We start from the raw sequence: 20,623 nt of genomic DNA, 5'->3' as shown, positions 1-20,623 counted from the left end.
AGGCCATGCTGTGTGGTCATAGTCACGGCACATTTTTGTTTAAAGAGTACAAATACAAAAATTACTTTCTAGTTGACCTCCCATGTTGAAAAAATGTGAGTTTTTTTTTTAGCTTTTAGTCATTGTCTATTAACTGTGTGTCTATTAGCATACATTTTTTTTTAAAGAAAATCCCGGAATCAATACTTTAAGCTCAATCGACAGCATTTCTGGGATAATGTTGATTACTACCAAATAATATTTTGACTCATCTCTCCTGTTCTTAAAAAAGCAAAATTGAGGTTACAGTGAGGCTCTTACAATGGAAGTGAATGAGGCCAATTTTAGAGGGTTTAAAGGCAGAAATGAGAAGCTTATAATTTTAAAAAGTCAATTACATTAATTCTTCTTTTAAAACTTTGAGCTGTAAATTTGTTTAAATCTATGTTTTTATGGTCGGCTTAGGGATCACAGTCTTGCGTCGTTGAATTTAAATTGAAAATTAAATTGAATTTAACTTTTACACAGAAAAGGTTAGTAAGCAATTGATCACATTAAAATCATGTTAACACGCATATTGTTAATGTCTTGTGGTTATACTTTTGAAACAGTTAGTATTTTAGTTATGTAGCTTATGGACTGGCCCCATTCACTTCCACTTTATGTGCCTCACTGAAGCACCGTCTACACCATGAGCATCCGTTGACGTGATGCGCCGCAACGGCTTGAGGCTGGGTTCTATTACTTTTGACGCGATGTGACGCGCCGCTTGTGTCCAGTATAGACAGTATGTAACTTTTATTTTATTTAAATTTTATTTTTGTGGTAATCAACATTATTTACATTTACATTTAATCACTTAGCAGATGCTTTTATTCAAAGCGACTTAAAAATGAGGAAGGATACAACATAATCGATTTATATTAAGGAGACAATGGGTCTGTTACAAAACCTAGTGAGCGTCCTCTGGAGGCAGTATTTTAAAACATCATAAGCACGCTCCCGACGTGAAGGCTGTTCCAAAAGATAGATATCTTAATTATGCTACCTCTTAAGATATCTTTTTTTGGCCAAATTCTAAGGTAGCATCATATGTTTCCTTCCCCAGGCAGGCAATGCCAGAATGCACCGTGATGAGCTCGGCGGAAAAATAAACCCAAGATGGCGGACCAAGCAAGAGAAATTTAGATTATAAATATACTTATAATCCATTCAATACTGAAAAGTATTGATAAATAACAGTTTAATATGATACAAAGACTATTTTGCTGAAAATATGTGTGTACTGTGCGTAATTAGGTTTATAAGAGGATTACGTCATTTCTCTTGCGTCACCCATATTGAAATCAGTTGTGAGTCAAGTCTGGCTGCCGCCTATGTAGATTGTTCCAAATCGGTCTCTTATGAGGCATCATTTCAGTAAGGATGCTGCCACAGAAGACAGCTGCCTATATAGGCAGGAGACAGCGAGGCAGCTCACTAAGTTTTGGAACAGACCCAATAAAATAAAGTGCTGCAATACTAAGTTTCATTTGTATTAGAAAAGTAAGAGCCAAGACAGAGATTAGTGTGCAAACAAGATTTATTTTATTAATATTATTATTATTATTATTAAGAGTGTAAGTTTAACTGCTCATGGAAAAGTTGTGTCTTTAGTCGTTTTTTGAAGACAGAGAAGGAGTCTGCTTCATGGATTGTGTTGGGAAGGTCATTCCACCATCGAGGTACAGTGAAGCTGAAAGTCTGGGAAAGTGATTTGGATCCTTTGTGTTGGTGCAACAAGGCTCATTTGCAGAACGTAGCCTTCTGGTGGGAACGTAGCTCTGCAGGATTGATTGTAGGTAATCTGGCGCCATCCCAGTGACTGTTCTGTATGCTAGCATCAGAGCCTTGAATTTGATACGTGCAGCAACTGGCAACCAGTGAAGAGAGACAAGGAGGGGTGTAACATGCGTTCTCTTGGATTCGTTGAAGATCAGCCGTGCTGCTGCATTCTGGATCATTTGTAGAGGCCTGATTGCACATGCAGGAAGGCCGACTAAAAGAGCATTACAATTATCCAGTCTAGATATGACAAGGTACTGAACCTGGAGTTGTGTGGCATGTACAGAGAGGAAGGGTCTTATCTTCCTAATGTTGTATAGTGCAAATCTACATGATCGGGCTGTTTTTGAGATGTGATCAGTGAAGTTGAGATGGTAATCAGTGGTTACCCCCAAGTTCCTGACCATTGTGGATAGTTTTATTGTAAATGAACAGTGATTTTGTGCTCAACAGTAGGGTTGGCTGGAAAGATGAGGAGCTTGGTCTTCACTAGATTGACTCGAAGGTGGTTTTCCATCATCCAGGCCAAGATGTCTGCCAGGCAGGCCGAGATCCAAGCACTCACCTTGGGGTCGTCAGGCTGGAAAGAGAAGTAGAGCTGCGTGTCATCGCCGTAGCAGTGTAGAAAACCTGTTTGCTTGAATGAGAGGTTCCAATGATGTTGTGTATATAGAAAAGAGGAGTGGGCCAAGCACTGAACCATGAGGTACCCCAGTAAATAGCTGATGTGACTTGGACACCCCACTTCAAAAGGGTCAAAAAAATCTGAAAAACCTACCTGAGATATAGGACTTGAACCAGCAGAGCACAGTTCCTGTGATACCCAGAGAAGAGAGGGTGGACTGGAGGATCTGATGGTTGACTGTCAAAGCTGCAGAAGTCCAGTCGAATGAGGACAGATGATTTGGAACCAGCTCTCGCCTGTCTCAGGGATTCGGTTAGTCTCGATGGAATGTTCACTTTTGAAGCCTGTCTGATTGCCATCTAGCATTCTCTGTGAAAGAAAGGCAGAGATCTGACTGAAAACAACCCTTTTGAGTGTTTTCACCATGAATGGGGGAGAGAAACTAGTCTGTAAAGTGTGGGGTTAAGCACGGGTTTTTTAAGCAGTGAAGTTACTCAAGCCTGCTTAAATGTGGTGGGGAAAGTTCCTGTAAGTAGATATGTTAATTATGTACGGGAGTGCAGGCAGGATGGACGGAGAGATGGCTTGGAGAAGGTGGGAAGGAACAGGCTCAAGGGGGCAGGTGGTGGGGTGGTTGGAGAGGAGGAGTTTAGAGACCTCAGTGTCGGTTAGAGGAGAGAATGTAGAGAGAGAGAGAGAGAAGAGCTGCATACAGGAGGTGGGTGTTTGAGAGGGTGTGGTGCTAAAAACCTACTGCTGATGACTGTTATCTTATCAGTAAAAAAAAGTGGCAAAGACATCTGCTGTCAGCAAGGTGGTGGGAGGTGGAGGGAGGGGGGGCGAGGACTGTGTTAAATGTCCTAAATAAGCTGCGAGCGTCTGTAGTGTTGCTGATCTTGTAATGTTAATAGGAATCTTTTGCAGAGGAGACATTAGCCGAGAAGGAAGAAAGCAGAGACTTATATTTATTCAGATCTGCAGGATCTTTAGATTTGCGGCATGTCCTCTCAGCTGCCCTAGAGATTTAAGACAGCAGTTGAAAGGTGAGTGGGTAATAGAGAATGGAGTTTATGATGAAAGGAAACCAAAGGAAGAGTATGTGGCAGTCTAGATGGAAGTGTCATGTAAAATTGAACAAAGTAACATGTAAAAGGGGTAATGAGAACATTGCAAGAGGTAGAGTTATGCATGAAATGATCCAGCTGGTTGCCTGATCTGTGTATTGCAGTAGTGCTTAGCCACTTCGAGTCAAACGAGGCCAAAAGAGCCTGAAGTTCGGCGGCCTGGGGCTTGTCTAGGTGAATATTGAAATCACCAAGAACCACAAGTGGGCTGCCATCTTCAGGGAAGGAGGATAGCAGGACATCCAGCTCCTCAAGAAAGTTGGTCAGTTGAGCTGGATGACGATATATATATAACAACGACATGGATTTTTGTAGGTTGCGTTGTAGTGATTGCATGGAATTCAAAAGAGATATTGTTGCATAGTGAGGAAAGAGATGAAAATGTCCAGTTGTTTGAAATTGGCAAACCTGTTCCTCTATATGCCACATATGCTGTCGGTTGAGCTTAACTCCGTATTTGACCAGGAATATTCCTTTAATGTTGACAAAGATATAGGGCTGAACGATTTTGACAAAAAAAATCTAATTGACCCTTCGCTAAACTCCGCCCACCTTGGTTATGATTGCTCGCTCTGACAAGCACTGCAAAACTCCCCATTGGAATGAATGGGAGATTGCCGTGAACGATGCGGTTTTTGGCTAAATATTCTCATAAATGGAATGGATAATATTTTTACGTGGGCTGGTATGAAGAGTGACATTGTAATGCATATTTATCTGCAGTTTTTTGTAAAATAAATTGTTATATTACACAGTAATCTGATAGAACTGTGGAGACTGTGAATTAGAATCAAAGCAAACAATTATAACAGTCACTTGAAAAGAGAAAAACTTAAATTTAATAGCAAATACAAATCTAACATTAGCGTAAGTGAACACAGCTGTTTATAACGTCTCATAACGCTCATTTTGATGCTGTGAACTGTTTATTTGCTATCGCTTGTACTATGACTTGAATTAATGCATAAATAAATTAACGTTCAGTTATTAGCTTTAATTTACCTTGGAGCAAATGTAGGTGTCGTTGCAGATGTTATATGTTCATTTGGAAATGAGAGCTGACACAGTTTAATCCATAACATGCTCTTCTCCAGATTTATTTAAAGATCATTTTTTATAAAATCCCACTTAAAAGTACTCAGACACACATCACTTCCAAAGGTTGTCATTGGAAAATAGCAAACCTGTGTCAGAGTAATGGCATCAGGGCAACAGTTGCTAAGACAGGATTGGTCAGAAGTGCTTTTATTGCTATTATTTAAAAAAGATATTGTGATTGCGATTTTAACTGCAATATGACAAACATAAAAAAGTGTCCAGTTTGTGAAAGGGTCAGTTCACTAATTTATTTACTTAATATGCAGTCTGGTTAAACCCTCAAGCCCTTAATTTGGCTGAAGCTTTTATTTTGAAAACTGAAGGGAAGGACGTTTTTCTTGTTTGCAGTCGAGTTGACATCTGCCTTTTAATGCCGTGAAATGCTTTCATTTGCCTTGCTGTCCACAAAAACCCACTGTCATGGGGTTATTTAAATTTTATAGTAAATTGTAGCGGCCAAACATAGAGGTGTGTGAAATTACGCAAATGTGCAATTAATGTGAATTTGGGGCGCACACCAAAACGAACTCCGAGCACATCTGTAACTCAGGGCACCAGATTTTGTGTGCATGCAGCACAGAACCACTCTGAAACCATATGTGTAATACACTTACCCCGTTTACATGTATTTAAGAAAGCACTACACACTATAGCCATGCACAAAGGCGGAGCACAGCAGGCAGTTCATTGAAACTAGTGAGCTGTGTCTCGTTTCAAAGGCTGCGTGCTATGTAGGATGCGTCCTTTGTAGGCTGCAGTATACTGAGTGTCCTCCTTTAAAGAAGCCTCGTTTAAATGAGATGGCCTTTGTAGGACAAACGGAAACGGAACGTAACATGGTTGCTATGACAGCACGCCACTCTTTAACAAGCACGAGCACTTTGAGTGAGAAGGGAACAAAGTCCCTTTAGAAGGGAATGTATGAGATACATTTTAGGAGAGTTACAAAGATGTAAAGAGAAAAGAAAATAGATTTTACAGGTGTACTTTTAGTCTAATACTTTATTTTAATTATATATTCATATAATTATACATATTATATACTCTGCACCCATCTACTGAGGTACTTCAACTTGGGAATTAACATTACTTTCGTTTGAACATCATATTTACGGGCAAATTGGCATAATTGTTTTTTAGACATTTCCGTTGAAGCAAAGAATTGTGGGTTGTGAGTGCCCACGAAGGATACACCTCATGCATCCTCCAAATTCCCATGAAAGAAGGTCGCATTCGAAGGCTGCATTCGAAGTGTCCTACTTGCTTTGCTGAAACGAGACAGCCTTGATGACGTATGCAGCCGACAAATGCGACCTCCGGAGGATGCATCCTTCCAAACAAGACACAGCCTTTATTTAATGCAATCGCAGCCGTTGCGGTTTGATAATCACTAATTTAGTTTTTATTTCGATTATTTGTTTAGCCCTACAAAGATATGTTAATATTGGCAAACATGTTGGTTGACTTTAAGGCTGACAAACAAAATGTAGGTTTTAAATGTTTTTTTTTTTTGCTAAATATTGATAATATAAACAGATTTACAGCCTACATATTTTAGATACACAACATTATACTCTCATATATTTCTCATATATTTTATGGTGTTGTTTTTAGAGACTGAAAATCTGTGCACTGCCCTGCTCTAGGTGGTCTATGGGTCTGGATAATGTAAGACTTACATAACCTTGTATTCCGAGCTGAAATGTCAGAGGGCTGTACAATGGACTGCCATTAGGCTGTGAGAATGCAATTTCATGAGGACGGGCGCTCCATTAGGCCTGAATAATATACTCATTCCTGTATGTACAGAAAGCCTCATACTGCGGGCTCATTTTGGCCTGTATCAAAGAGTACGATCTTTCAAGCCTAAGAGTCCATTTTGAAATTCACAGGGGAGCAATGTTCTCTCTTGTTTCCCCAAGAATGCACAGGTACTATTAACTTATTTTACCTTACCACATCCTTTGTTCATTTCATTTGAAGCTTTTTTGGAAATGTATATAGAATTTCTTTTGAAATTGGAGTTGGTGAGACAACACTGTTTTCTTGTTTTCAGCACTGTTGCTGTTTTCGGCAATTCAAAACTTTTTTGTGGTGCTTGCTAGTGCAAACATTACTATTACTAGGGATCTGAACAAACCCAAATTTTAAAATAAAGTATTAAACTATGGCGCGTACAGAAACTCATTCTGCACCATTTGTGATACAAACATGAATGACATGAATTATATTTTTCAGCTTGTTGTGGAGAGATGTGCTGATACTTTTCCAAGCATTTTATTTATAGGGGTGGATTATAAAATGAGCGAAAAAAGGCCCATAGGCTCATTTTGAGGGAGGGACTCGAGCCATATCCATAGGTACAATGAGGAACTGGAGCCATATTTAGAGAGTCAGCAGCCACCCAGAACACCCTAGCAACCGCATAGCAATGTGGTTAAAAAAAAAAAAAAAAAAAAAAAAAAAAAAAAAAAGCACTTTAGCAACTGCATACACCCTGATAATCACAACACCTTAGCATCTTGGCTGCGAGTTTAAAAAAAAAATTTTTTTTTTGGAAAATGTAGGAATAGGAATAGTTAATAAAGGAATAGTTCCCAAAAAATACAAATTCATCGTTATTCCAAACCTGTTTGACTTTTTTTTTCTTCCATAAAACACAATAGGAGATGTTAGGCAGTACGGTAGTCTCAGTCACCATTGACTTCCATTGCATCTTTTTTCCATAAAGTGAATGGTGACTGAAACTAAGTTCTGTCTTACATCTTCTTTTGTGTTCCATGCAAGAAAAAAAGTCACATGGAACAACATAACTGAATTTTCAATTTTAGGTGAACTATCCCTTTATGTCCGGTGTAATTTAGTGACTTGATCCGTAAAAGCCTGCATTAGGGACCTGCATTTTTGCGCTAAATGCTTTTTGTGAATCAAGGAAAAATTATGTCTCTGATTAGCTGTGATGGAATGAGATTACAGTACTCAGGTTGAGCTGCAGAGCTTTTTAGAGATGAAAGTATTTCATACAAGTGACATCCTTTATCTTTATCTGTGAGAACAATACTCCACAGGAAGCTCTCTCCTCTTCTCTCACCCATCTCATATTCCACTCTCATCCCCTGCTTCCTCCCTCCCTTCCTTTGTCTGTTTGTGGGTGCTGTCCTGGTCGTGTCAGGCCGGCAATGCTCTTTTGTGTGACGGCAGGTCGTGCAGGCGGCACTGGGCCGGTGTCTGTCCTCATGGGGAAGCGAGGCCTAGCCATCTTCTCTCCCACTCATTTCTGCCGCTGCCATTGCTGCTGTCTCTTTCAGGCCTGCACCTCCTCTTCCTCCTGCAACACCTCCTCCACTTCCTCTACTGCTGGCCGGACTCGCAGCTTCTCCCAGCACCCGCACCCCATCCTGCAGTCCTCCCACTCCTCCGTTCAGAGACAGCCCCCTCAACATGGGACACCCGCCTCTGTCATCACCATCACCCACCACAAGTCCCCCACCGCCAGCCAGCGGTCCTGCAGTCAGCATCCTGCAGAGCTGCACCAGGTCAAAGAGGTAGGGACAGCATCAGACAGAGACAAAAGAGAGTCTAGGTAGCCACTGTTGTGAGATGTTTTGGGTCTGGTAGGGTTTTTTGATGTAATGCAAAACGGATGGCTTCCTGTTTGGTATGTTCATGAATTATTGGGTGGCAAATGTTGGTAGGCATTGTGTGTAGCACAGTTCTTTCCTTTAAAGAGAAAATTCACCCAAAAATGTACATTCTGTCATTATTTACTCACCCTTATGTCGTTCCAAACCCTTATGCTTTTATTTTTTTCTGTGAAACACAAATGGAGAATTTTGCCTTTCAGAACAAGTGAGGAGGCTCTTTAAAATGGATAAAATCGAAGTACCATGTCTGTCAAGATCCAGAAATGCAAAAACTCCCATAAAGCAACATAAAAGTAGTACATAAGACTGTTTTTCAAATCTTCTCAGCTGTAACTTTAAAATGCATTTTCAAACTGCTGCACCCACGTTCAGTTACGGCACATGCAAGAACCAATGCCTTTTGGAGTCAATGACTTTTTGATTCCAAACGCAGATGCAAATGACATTTCAGTGCTTTGACAGAGGGGAAGATTTTCAAAAGTGACTTAAATTTCAGTCTGTTCTTTACACAAAACTATTGTAGGGCTTCTAAAGTTTTGCAATAGTGCTGTGAAATACAAATTTGAAATTCAAATATTCATTGAATTTAAAAAAAATAAAAAAATAAAAGCTCATTCGAATGCTAAAACTGTGCATTCGAATTTTATATGTGTGGCATGCACTGATGGTGACTTCAGACTGATCGCATTCTTGTGCTAAAAAGGCTAGACGCAGCGCCACAACTACAGTTTAACAGAAGTGGGTGTCTCGAGACTTGACACGGCATCTAAAAAAACACAGCACTCCTGCACGAAACGCTGAATAAACAACAAACAACCAGGCGAAACAATCAAAGATGTTTGTCTAGCACGTGTTTACATAGAAAAACAAATGGTAAATTGGATGGTTGCAAAAGCATTTGGTGTGAACAGCCCCTTAGGTGGAGGTCTTTGGAGGTTGCGTCCTGCTCTCTTATCAACATTTCTCAGATTAAGCAATGGGTTTTAAAACGCTTTGTCAGGAAAGGAGTTCAATTTGGCAAACTGTTTTTGGCGTATTTGGACATTAATCGGTACATGGGTGCAGCTATTGTTTATTTTTGCCATTCTGTTTTGTTACACTAGTGGCACAGAAATTACACACTTCAGCTTTAACTGTTGTTTTATGGAAAAAAAAAAAAAAGAGAAGATTCTTAAACTCTCCTTTTGTGTTCCACTAAACAAATAATAGCATACAGATTTGGAACGACATAAGGGTGAGTAAATAATGACAGAACCTTCATGTTTGGGTGACTTATTCCTTTAAGCTTTGAAGGGATGACAGAGGTTTGTATGCAGTCATCAGCACTGGCTGTGTTGAGCTGCCTCTCTTATGGAACATCTCAACCTCAGCTTGCCCGTGTGTGCTGCGTCAGCCTCACAAAGTGTCTGTTCAGCAGGAAGTCTGTGTCATCACATTGTTTTGACATTGTTGCAGTGAATGATGCCTCACCAATGAAGTGAGGATGTTTGAAACTGAAATTTGTTAGTTTAACTACAGAAAATTACAGAAAATGTCCATTAATGTGCAGCTTTGACTAAAATGACCATAATGACAATGTCTTAATGACAGTGATAACTTCATCTTTGTAAACAGTGATAGCAGCTTTTGTACACCATCACAAATATCAAATAAGTATGTTTTCAAATATTTGCTTTTGGGTGTATTTCGTATTGGCATTTCACATTTAAAGGGACAGTTCACCCAAAAATTTAAATTCTTTCATTATTTACTCATCCTCATGATATCCCAGGTGTGTATGACTTTCTTTCTTTACCAGAACACATTTAAAGAAAATTAGAAAAACATCTCAGCAAAGTAGGTAATTAAAATGCAAGTGGATGGTGATCTGATTTTTGAAGCTCCAAAAATCACAGACAGTCAGCACAAACAATCAATACGACTCCAGCAGTTAATGTCTTCTAAAGCGATACAATCACTTTTATTGCGAAAACAGATGAATATTTAAGTACGTTTTAACTCTAAATCATCGCTTCCGGTAAGCTTGACAAGAGGGTGGAGATCACGGGGTCTCTCATGTGACATATTACAGTTGCCATGATATGGATATAATCTCACGTTCTCCTCTCGTTTGAGACATCCAGGATAAGCACCTTTATGCTGACTGTGATTTTTGGAGCTTCAAAAATCGGATCACCATTCACTTGCATTTTAAGGACCTACTGAGCTGAGATATTTTTCTAATTTTCTTCAAATATGTTCTGGTGAAGAAAGTCATACACACCTGGGATATCATGAGGGTGAGTAATTAATGAGAGAATTTTCATTTTTGGGTGAACTATCCCTTTAAAAGCTTTGTCTGACCTTCTAGTGTGGCATTTTCTTACAAACAGCTGATTTTTTTTTTTTTTTGCTCTTCAGGCATTTTTTTGGCCTCAAATTACTGTAGGCACCTCCGTCAGTTTCCCTGGCAGTCAAAAAGAAACACACAACAGGTCATTGGGAACTAGCTGAGCCTCATAAAAAGTGCTTTCAAAACATGTGCGTCTCAGCCATGAGGTGGAAAGTATTCAGCAGTCTCTTTGAATATCCGTTCTCTGTGTTAATCGAATAATTAATGGTTTTTGCATTCGTTTTGGTGGTTTGTAATAGCTCGCTGGGGCGAACTGTTAAGAAAAGTTCTATTCAACAGCAAAACAGCTTACTGCTATTGGTCCACATCATTGGTAGGTGTGACCTAGAGCTCCACCTACCTTGATGCCAACAGCAAGTTCTGTTTTTATGTTGTTTAGTGAGTCAAAATCAGTCAACAGGAACACATCGGCATGTAGAATTATTAGCGACCTGGTGCAACTTACCTACATCTGTATGATCGTTCGCTTAGAAACATTTTCCAAGCCCATGTCATGCGATTTATTTTTGTTTAATTAGTACTTCTAAAGGCCTCCCAGCAGTGTGACCGGTGTCTGAATGTTCGGAAACAGTATACCGCTGCTTGGCTGTTTAGAACTTCTTTTTACCCCTGAACGAAGAATGAAAAGGAACTTATCTGGAAGTATATCGAGGCCTTTACTGTATCTCATGCTTAATCCCTAACCTTAAGTATTAAATGTAGGCGTGTAACTTATCCTGCACCATTTGTGCTACAGACATGAATGATACATCACATTGTGTGTCCTTGTGAGGATAGGTGTGCTAGTACTTCTATTAGTGATCACACATACAATAGAACAATAAACATGGCAAAAAAAAAAAAAAAAAAAAAAAAAAAAAAAATTTTCATAGACTTGCATGGAAGGAGGGAACCGATCCACCCACCTATCAACCTCCAAGAACACACTTGCAACACATTTCAACATGCCAACAACCACTCAGAAAACCATAGCAATGGCATAGTAATGTGGTAAAAACCATAGATATCCATACGTAGATGCCGCATTAGCAGATATTCCCATGGACCACTATACGTTTGCACGTCTGCCATATTGGAAAGGTCAAAAGCCATCGGTAAAAACATGAAAGGGAATTGACAAATGGTATGCAACAGTCTGGAGTCTTTACAAGCCAGTTGTCTCAGGATTTGATTTGCCATAAACATTGGACAATATTGTAATGACATAAAACTTCCAAATTAAACACATTGGTTAAATGCTGCTATAATAATGACGATCATCAGAGCACTGCCTGATGCCAATAAAAGTGGTGGGACTTGTAATCACAAATGCAATTATAAATTAATCTTGGTCCAAAAACATCCATAATATACAGTATGTTTATTCAAATCATTTGATTGTTATTAAATAATTTATCACCAGTCATTCACTTAGTAAGTTCTATCCATAAATATTATAAACCATAAGCTGGGCTATTAAACTAAAGCATGAACTAAATGGATAATAAATTGCAGTATAACAGTGCAATTTATAGTCTATAATTTCCATGTACATCTATATTACCATAAATCGAGCTTGTATTACACGAATATCAAATAATGGCAGTGTTGTATTCATAATTTACATAATGTTAGCCAACCATAGATATGTAAATGCTCTCATAGTTTTGCAAAGTTTGTACTGTAAATAAATCCTACTTAATGTAAAATTCCTGTGACTTCTCTTCTCTTTTTTTTTTTTCATAGCAAACTCGAAATAAAGTTCTCTAAAATTAATATATCATGGCAAACATATTGAAAATTAACACCCAGTTAGTCCATTTATTAATCGATGAACTGTTTCCACCAGGGGCTAAAAACTACATTTTTTCAGTTTGATTCGTTCTGAACTGAAACTGTATTTTTTCATTCCAGTTCCAGCGTTCCGCTGTCTCCTTTCCAAATGGTAACTGGTTAGAATGAAAAAAAGAACAGTTAATAACATTCTTTTTAAAATTACGTTACTCTGTGCTAAGGGTGGGTGATATACTATTTACAGTGTTCCATGATCTCACAAGAGAAACAAGGTCAAAAATAAGGGACTTGCCTCACACAAAATAAGCTCTTTAATTTTTTTTTTTGTGTGTTTTTTAATGTATCCCTCAAAGTAGTTCAAATGTTCATTTGGCCACCCAAAATCAATTAATAGCCTAAATCTCACTCTCTCCTGCATGAATGCACACTTTGCAAGGTTGCGTTTGGACTAAACGGTCACCTTATACGGGCTGAATGATTTTTATTTTTTAACATTGAAAGTGCTAGTTTAAAAAAAAACAAAGTCGAAGCAAATTTCAGAATCAAATAGCATCTAAAAATAATATTTTCACTCCGGAACAATTGAAAGTGATTTAGTTCCTGTTTTCTTTCAAAGTTATTTAAAAAATTTAGTTCGTTTTCGGTTTTCGTTCCTTGAAACTTTTGTAGTCCCTGGTTTCCACACAAAAGCAGCTTATGCAGCGACCTGAGGCATCTCCTCCACTTACTTACATTCAAACATGTCTTCTTGTTGACTGTTCCAAAATGCTGGCACAGTTAATGTATCCGAACCACCCGAATTAGATATCTATGGTAAAAACACTCAGAACACCTTGGCAACTTCCCAAAATATCAATGCATCATCTGTATCTAATCTGTTTTAACCATCTTTGTAATGCAGCGATAGTATTTGTACACCATGAAATAAATATCAAAAAATCATCTCGGAGAGGTGCTTTTTGCTGTGTTTCAAACTGGCATTTTGTATGACACTCTAGTGTGACATTTTCCTGACAACCAACTGCTTTTTCTAGCTCTAAAGGGCATATTTTTGTCCTTTGAATTAAGCGACACTGTCACTTTTGCTGGCAGTCGAAAGGAAACATGCTACTAGTCATTGGAAACATCCTGGTTACTTTCGTAACGTTGTGTCGATGTAGTGACACTAGGGGTCACACTTGGGAGCCCCGAACACCTCTGCTTTTTGAAAAAAAGGCAGATGGGAATTGGCGAGTGAAATTTGCATGCCACTCCCCCGGACATACGGGTATAAGGAGCTGGTATGCAACCACTCATTCAGGTTTTGTGCTGAGGAGCAGAGACAAGGTCCCGGCCATTTCAGCTGGTAGTTCAGCATTGTGGCAAGAGGGACACAACGTCTTGTTCCCTCCATCAGGGAACGAAGGTTACGAAAGTAACCAGGACATTCCCTATCTGTCACTCACTTGACGTCGTGTCGATGTAGTGACACTAGGGGTCCTTTTACAAAATGCCACAACTAGCTGAACCGTGTTACGTGGACTGGCGGTGCGAGATGGGCAGACCATTGTGTGCCTCATAGCCAGCACACCAGGCCATCACGTAACCTCTCCCAATGCTCGAGCGTCGAACGGTCCTTCGGGTACAAGTCGACTGCCCAACAAATAGGGACAGGCTAGCTCAGCTGAAGCCTCTTTCCCTCTCTTTTCTCCCCAAAAATAGGGGAATTTGTTAACCGACTGGGGGCCATATGTTGGGGGGGGTGTCACTCCCAAGGGGAAGACACCGGAGACCACACCCCACCCAGAGAAGGGGGGGTATTTAGAGTGGAAATACGTCACATGGTCTTACCGAGTCTTGTCGGAAGTATGTCATGTGGAGAAGAAGTCGCATGGTAGGTCCTACACGAGGGGGGAGGAGTTTCTACAAGCATGGTGACCGGGGGCAGGGGGGCCTCTGCCCAAGGAAGACGCAGTTTGCCGACAGGGAAAGGATTTAATGGAAGATATATCACATGGGGTCACCTATGGGGAACCAGTGCATGTGGAGCACCTACCCCAGTACAGGGCTTAGTTAGCATATGCACTGGGCCGGCAGCGAGTTTCTCCGCAAACTCATCTGCCACAGGGCTAAGGAGGAAAGTCATCCAGGGATCACAACTTGTGAACATGACTGGGAGTCAAAGGCGCATGTCTTTACCTCATGGGAGGGGAAAGGCACTATATGCAAGCGGTACACCCGGCCAGCTGTCCCGGAACTTACCCGTTCGGACCTGACAACACACGCGATGAAACTGGCACAACCCAGAGATTATAGAACCTTTGCAAAGGTGTTGGGTGTCGCCCATCCTGCTGCTCTGCAGATGTCTGCCAAAGAGGCGCCATTGGTCAGGGCCCAGGAGGCCGCTGCACTCCTAGTAGAGTGGGGTCGTAGCACAACAGGGGGGGCGGCACGTCCTGAGTGTGATATGCCATCACGATGGCGTCATTGACCCAGTGGGCGATCCTCTGTTTGGAGACAGCGCTTCCTTTCTGCTGTCCACCAAAGCAGACAAAGAGCTGCTCTGAGCTTCTAAGGGTCTGCGTGCAATCCAAATGGATGCATAAAGCACGCACCGGACACAGCAATGCCAAAGCTGGGTCTGCCTCCTCCTGGGGCAGCGCTTGCAGTTTCACCACCTGATCCTTAAACGGGGTCATGGGAACCTTGGGCACACATTGGGGTCTCAGGATCACATAAGAGTAGCCCGGACCGAACTCCAGGCACGTTTCGCTGACTGAGAATGCCTGCAGGTCCCCTATCCTCTTGATGGAAGTGAGCGCAGTCAGGAGGGCAGTCTTCAAAGAGAGTGCCTTAAGCTCAGCTGACTCCAGGGGCTCCCCGTAGACCCCGAAGGACTACAGAGAGGTCCCATGAGGGGATGAGATGCGGTCTGGAGGGATTCAACCTCCTAGCGCTTCTCAGGAACCTGATGATCAGGTCGTGCTTCCCTAAGGACTGACCGTCCACTGTGTCGTGGTGTGCCGCTATAGCGGCTACATACACCTTCAAGGTGGAGGGGGACAGCCGTCCCTCCAGCCTCTCCTGCAGGAAGGAAACTGATCCGACTGCACATCTCTGGGGGTCTTCGCGTCGGGAAGAACACCACTTAGCGAACAGACGCCACTTCAAAGCATACAGGCGCCTCGTAGAAGGAGCCCTAGCCTGAGTGATCATGTCTACCACTGCGGGTGGTAGGCCACTTAGGTCTTCCGAGTCCCATCCAAGGGCCAGACGTGGAGATTCCAGAGGTCTGGTCATGGGTGCCAGATTGTGCCCCGTCCCTGAGAAAGAAGGTCCTTCCTCAGAGGAATTTGCCAGGTGGGGGGCTGTTGTGAGGAGCGTGAGGTCTGAGAACCACGTCTGGGTGGGCCAGTAGGGTGCTACTAGGATGACCTGCTCCTCATCCTCCCTGACCTTGCACAGGGTCTGTGCAAGTAGGCTCAATGGGGGAAACGCATATTTGCGTAGTCCAGGGGGCCAGCTGTGTGCCAGCGCGTCTATACTGAGGGGCGTACCAAAGCGGGCAGTGGGAGGATTCCCGGGAAGCAAACAGGTCTAACTGTGCCATCCACTGCGGTGTTGAGGTCGCCCAGGATGTGAGTGGCTCGTTGCGACTTGAAGCGCTGCCGACTCCAGAGGAGGAGACGGCAGGCGAGTTGTTGATGTGCCAACGCAGCCGCGGGCCAGTCCAGGAGCCAGTGGCTGTGTGCCCGTTGCATACGGCACCCCAGCCCGTCTTGGAGACGTCTGTCGTAACCACGACGTGCCTGGAGACCTGCTCTAGGGGAACCCCTGCCCGTAGAAATGCTAGGTTGTTCCAAGGGTTGAAGAGGCAGCAACAGATCGGCGTGACAACCACGCGATGTGTCCTGCGGTGCCATGCCCATCTCAGGATGAGAGTCTGAAGCAGTACTGAAGTGGTTTCATATGCATCAACCTGAGCAGTGTGGCAACCGTAGAGGATGCCATATGCCCCAGGAGCCTCTGAAAAAGTTTCAGTGGAACCGCTGTCTTTTGTCTAAATGCATTCAGACAGTTCAGCACCGAATGTGCGTGCTCGTTCGTGAGGTGCGGCGTCATCGAGACGGAGTCCAACTCCAAGCCGAGAAAAGAGATGCTCTGAACCAGGGAGAGCTTGCTCTTTTCCCAGTTGACCCGAAGCCCTAGACAGCTGTGAGCTAGGATCAGCCAGTCATCGAGGTAGTTGAGTATGCGGACGCCCACTTCCCTTAGCGGGGCAAGGGCTGCCTCTGCGATCTTCGTGAAGACGTGAGGGGACAAGGATAGGTAGAAGGGGAGGACCTTGCACTGGTACACCCGGCCCTCGAAAGCAAACCGCAGGAAGGGTCTGTGTCGAGGTAAAACTGAGATGTGGAAGTACGCGTCCTTCAGGCCTACCGAACCAATCTTGATGCCGGACGCTTGCTAAAATGCGTTTTTGCGTCAGCATCTTGAAAGGGAGTCTGTGAAAGGCCCGGTTCAGAACTCACAGGTTCAAGATTGGCCGCAACCCACCGCCTTTCTTCGGTACGAAGTAAGGGCTGTAAAACCCTTTCTTCATCTCAGCTGGAAGGACAGGCTCTATCGCGCCCTTGCGCAGAAGGGTCGCGATCTCCGCATGCAAGGTAGCGGCGCTCTCACCCTTCACCGAGGTGAAGCGGACGGCGCTGAACCTGGGCGGGCGCCTGGCGAACTGAATCGTGTAGCTGAGTCGGACAGTCCGGGTCAGCCATCGCGACGGGTTGGAAAACGCAAGCCACGTGTCCAAACTCCGGGCGAGGGGGACCAAGGGGATAATCGCGTCGGACATACCGGCGGGTGGGGCCTTGCGGCTGGGCGGAGCCTGAGGCGCCACATTGTGGGGGCTCGAGCCCCGTGGTCGTGCTGAGTCCAGGGACATCGAAGCACTTACCTGGCTCCTGATACCCACCATAACATTGGTCGAGGAGGGGGGAGGAGGAACATCGTCCCCGTAGTCCGTCAGAGCCAACCCGGTGTAGGCGTGTTTGTGCCACAGCTGGGCGCGTAGGGGTGGGGGGTCCGCCACTGGAGCGCCAAACCTGCCGAAATGGGAAGGTGGATGGTGGTCATGACGATGGCCGTGCGCACATGACATGTGACCCAGAGAACAAGAAAACCACACTTTTGTTGAAGTTTTGGGTACCGCATGTGGCGAAAAATTAAACAAAAGATTCTCCTCCCGACCCTCCACCGGGGGATGGAGTGGTCTGTCTACCAGCTCCGTAGAAGCGGATCTCCTCTTCCCTGGGTCGCCCATCTCAGGGGCGCTTCAAAGGGTTCTTGGCGGCCGGCCACGAGACACGTGGCGTCTGCTTCCTGCGGTGGGCTCCATGCCGGGGCCGGGCGGTGGGAGAGTTCCTGCATCAATCCCTGGTCAAAACACCCTTGTGCAGCTCTTTTAGCGCCTTGGCTTGGTGAACTTGCAGGACAGCCATGGCGTGCAGGGTGGAGGCGGCTTGTCCAGCAGCACTGTAGGCCTTGCCGTCAGGGATGACGTAAACCTACAGGCCCTGGACGGGAGCTTCGGGCACCTTATCCAACTGGGGAATCACCGAATACCCCTTGGCCACCCCACCATCGAGGGTAGTGAGAGCAGGGGAGCTGAAAGATCAGGATCGGGCAGTAAAAGGTGCCCCCACGATCTTGTCAGCTCCTCATGCACTTCCGGGAAGAAAGGGACTGGGGTGGGGCGTGGCTGTGAGTGGCGCTCTGGGCCTAGGAACCAATCATCGAGACGTGAGGGTTCAGGGGAGAGCGGAGGGTTCTACTCTAGCCCGACGCTTGCGGCTGCCCGGGAAAGCATGTCCGTCATCTCCCCGTCAGCCTGAGACTGGGCGACCACACCCGAAGGAGGGAGCCCAGCCGAGGCGTCCGTGTCAGAGTGGACGAGCCCACTCTCCGATGCTGCGCTTGATAACTCATCGTCTTCCCGGGCTCCGAATAAGAGGTCGAACTTGCCGTGAGACGAGCCGCCGGTCTCATCCGAGAGCCCGACTGGGGCAAGCGAGCATGCTGGGGAATGGGAGGTCTGTGGGGGTTTACCCGGTGGAGGTGCCCCCATTGAGGTGCCCAAATCACCCCCAGTGCTAACCGGCACGGCCTCATACCCATAGGTAGAAGGGCCGAGGCGGGGAGCCGCTGGGGTGGCTTGCTTTCTTACGAACGCAAGCCGCAACCGCAACGTTGCCATGGTCATGTTCTCGCAATGAGGACAAGACCCATTTATGAATGATGTCGCCGCGTGGGCAGCGCCCAGACATGTAAGACAGCGATCGTGGCCGTCAGAAGCAGAGAGATAACAATCGCAACCAGGAATAACACACAAACGGAAAGTCATCTTTAAAAAGACGTTTCCATGTGTGCTGCTCTTTTAGAAAGAAAATATACTCTTTTAGAATATACTCTTTTGCTCTACCGAAGCACCCAGGGGCGTTCTCTGCACTCCACGGGTGCAGAGGGGGAGAAGCCGCTGAAATGTGCCGTAAATCCTGTAGTTTTAGGTGAACGGTAAAGAGAACTGAGTTTGAATTGAATTCAGTGCACTGAATGCAACCGCTCAGCTCCGAAGAGAAAATCTGAATGAGTGGTTGCATACCAGCTCCTTTTATACCCGTATGTCTTGGGGAGTGGCATGCAAATTTCACTTGCCAATTCCCATTGGCCTTTTTTCAAAAAAGCAGAGGTGTTTGGGGCTCCCAGGAGTGACCCCTAGTGTCACTACATCATCACAACGTCGAGTGAGTGACAGATAGGGAACCAGCTGCGCCTCAGAAAGTCTTTTCAAAACGTTTGAGTGTCTGAGGTGGAAATTATTATTAGCAATCTCTCTGCATAGCTCGTTAGTGTGTTTGGCAGAATAATTTTTCTGTGAGTAATGCCAACAAGAGTATTCACTATTTAAAGTGAGTGCAATAGCTTAATGACATTCTCATAAATGTGGCATTTTGTGGTAGATTCAATCCTAGCCTCATTCACCTAAACTCTTCAGTCAAGCCCCGCTACATTACCTTTCCCAGTCCTGGACCTATTTAAACTCATCCAGCCTCACTTACACTTACTGATAAGGAGCTCAAGAGGGTAATCTTCGGGCTGTCAGTCAAGTATTGTGAGCAGTTCTGTATTTGAAAAGATGCCCATACGGAGTGACCTCTTTTCCGCTGTAGATAGCCAAACCCCCCCCCCCCCCCCACACACACACACACACACACACACACACACACACACACACCTACCTACCTTTCCAAAGGCTTCATATTCACACCAGTTGCTTTCATCTCTAAACCTCTTTTCAGCATGAGGAATTCATTTGGAGTTTATTTTGAGGCTTTGCTAGATTTTATTTCCCTCCAGCACTCCGTATTCTGTAGGTGCATTAAAAGGGATAATTCACCCAAAAATGAAAATTCTCACATGATTTACTCACCCTCCTGGCATCCCAGATGTTTCTGACTTTCTTCTGCAGAAGAAAAATGAAGATTTCAGAAGAATATTGCAGCTCTGTAGGTCCTCACAATGCAAGTGAATGGGTGCCAAAATGTTGAAGCTCCAAAATCCACAAAAGGCAGCATAAAAGCAATCCATATGACTCCAGTGGATAAATCCATGTATTCAGACACGATATGATTGGTGTGGGTGTGAAACAGATCATTTAAGTACATTTTTATCAGAAATTCTCCTCCCTGCCCAGTAGGGGCAATATGCATGAAGATTGTGAATCACCAAAAACAAGAAGAATGTGAAAGGGAAGTGGAGATTGACTGAGCAGGGAGGATAATTTATAGTAAAAAAGGACTGCAATATTGATCTGTTTCTCACTCACACCTATCATATCGCTTCAGAAGATATGGATTTAACCACCAGAGTCATCTTTTTAAGTACTTTTATGTTGTCCTTATGTGGATTTTGGAGCTTCAAAATTGTGACCCAGTCACTTGCATTGTATGGACCTACAGAGCTGAAATATGCTTCTAAATATCTTCATCTGTGTTCTGCAGAAGAAAGAAAATCATATCTGGGAGTAAATGATGAGAATTTTCATTTTTGGGTGAACTATTCCTTTAACTTAGAGTTCCTGATGCTAAATGTGGTTTTGAACAGAACGCTGAATTGAAGTGACTGGTAG

The 20,623-nt window shown here is 43.8% G+C and overlaps 1 protein-coding gene across 4 annotated transcripts in view; it reads left to right on the top strand.

The window, feature by feature from the left end:
• LOC127452507 (oxysterol-binding protein-related protein 10-like) overlaps positions 1-20,623 on the top strand; it is a 123,551-nt gene that overhangs the window by 19,533 nt on the left and 83,395 nt on the right. For 2 of the 4 annotated variants that reach the window (XM_051717990.1, XM_051717991.1), the window contains exon 4: positions 7,959-8,195. The exons of the other annotated variants lie outside the window; for them this stretch is intronic. In XM_051717990.1, the coding sequence (XP_051573950.1) occupies positions 7,959-8,195 (237 nt within the window). The remainder of the gene's footprint in view (positions 1-7,958; positions 8,196-20,623) is intronic. 4 annotated transcript variants of the gene reach the window in all.

This window comes from Myxocyprinus asiaticus, chromosome 15 (genome assembly GCF_019703515.2).
Source record: "Myxocyprinus asiaticus isolate MX2 ecotype Aquarium Trade chromosome 15, UBuf_Myxa_2, whole genome shotgun sequence".
Lineage (NCBI taxonomy): Eukaryota > Metazoa > Chordata > Actinopteri > Cypriniformes > Catostomidae > Myxocyprinus > Myxocyprinus asiaticus.
The sequence above is the reverse complement of the archived record's forward strand: the minus strand, read 5'-3'. Positions and strand labels throughout refer to the sequence as shown.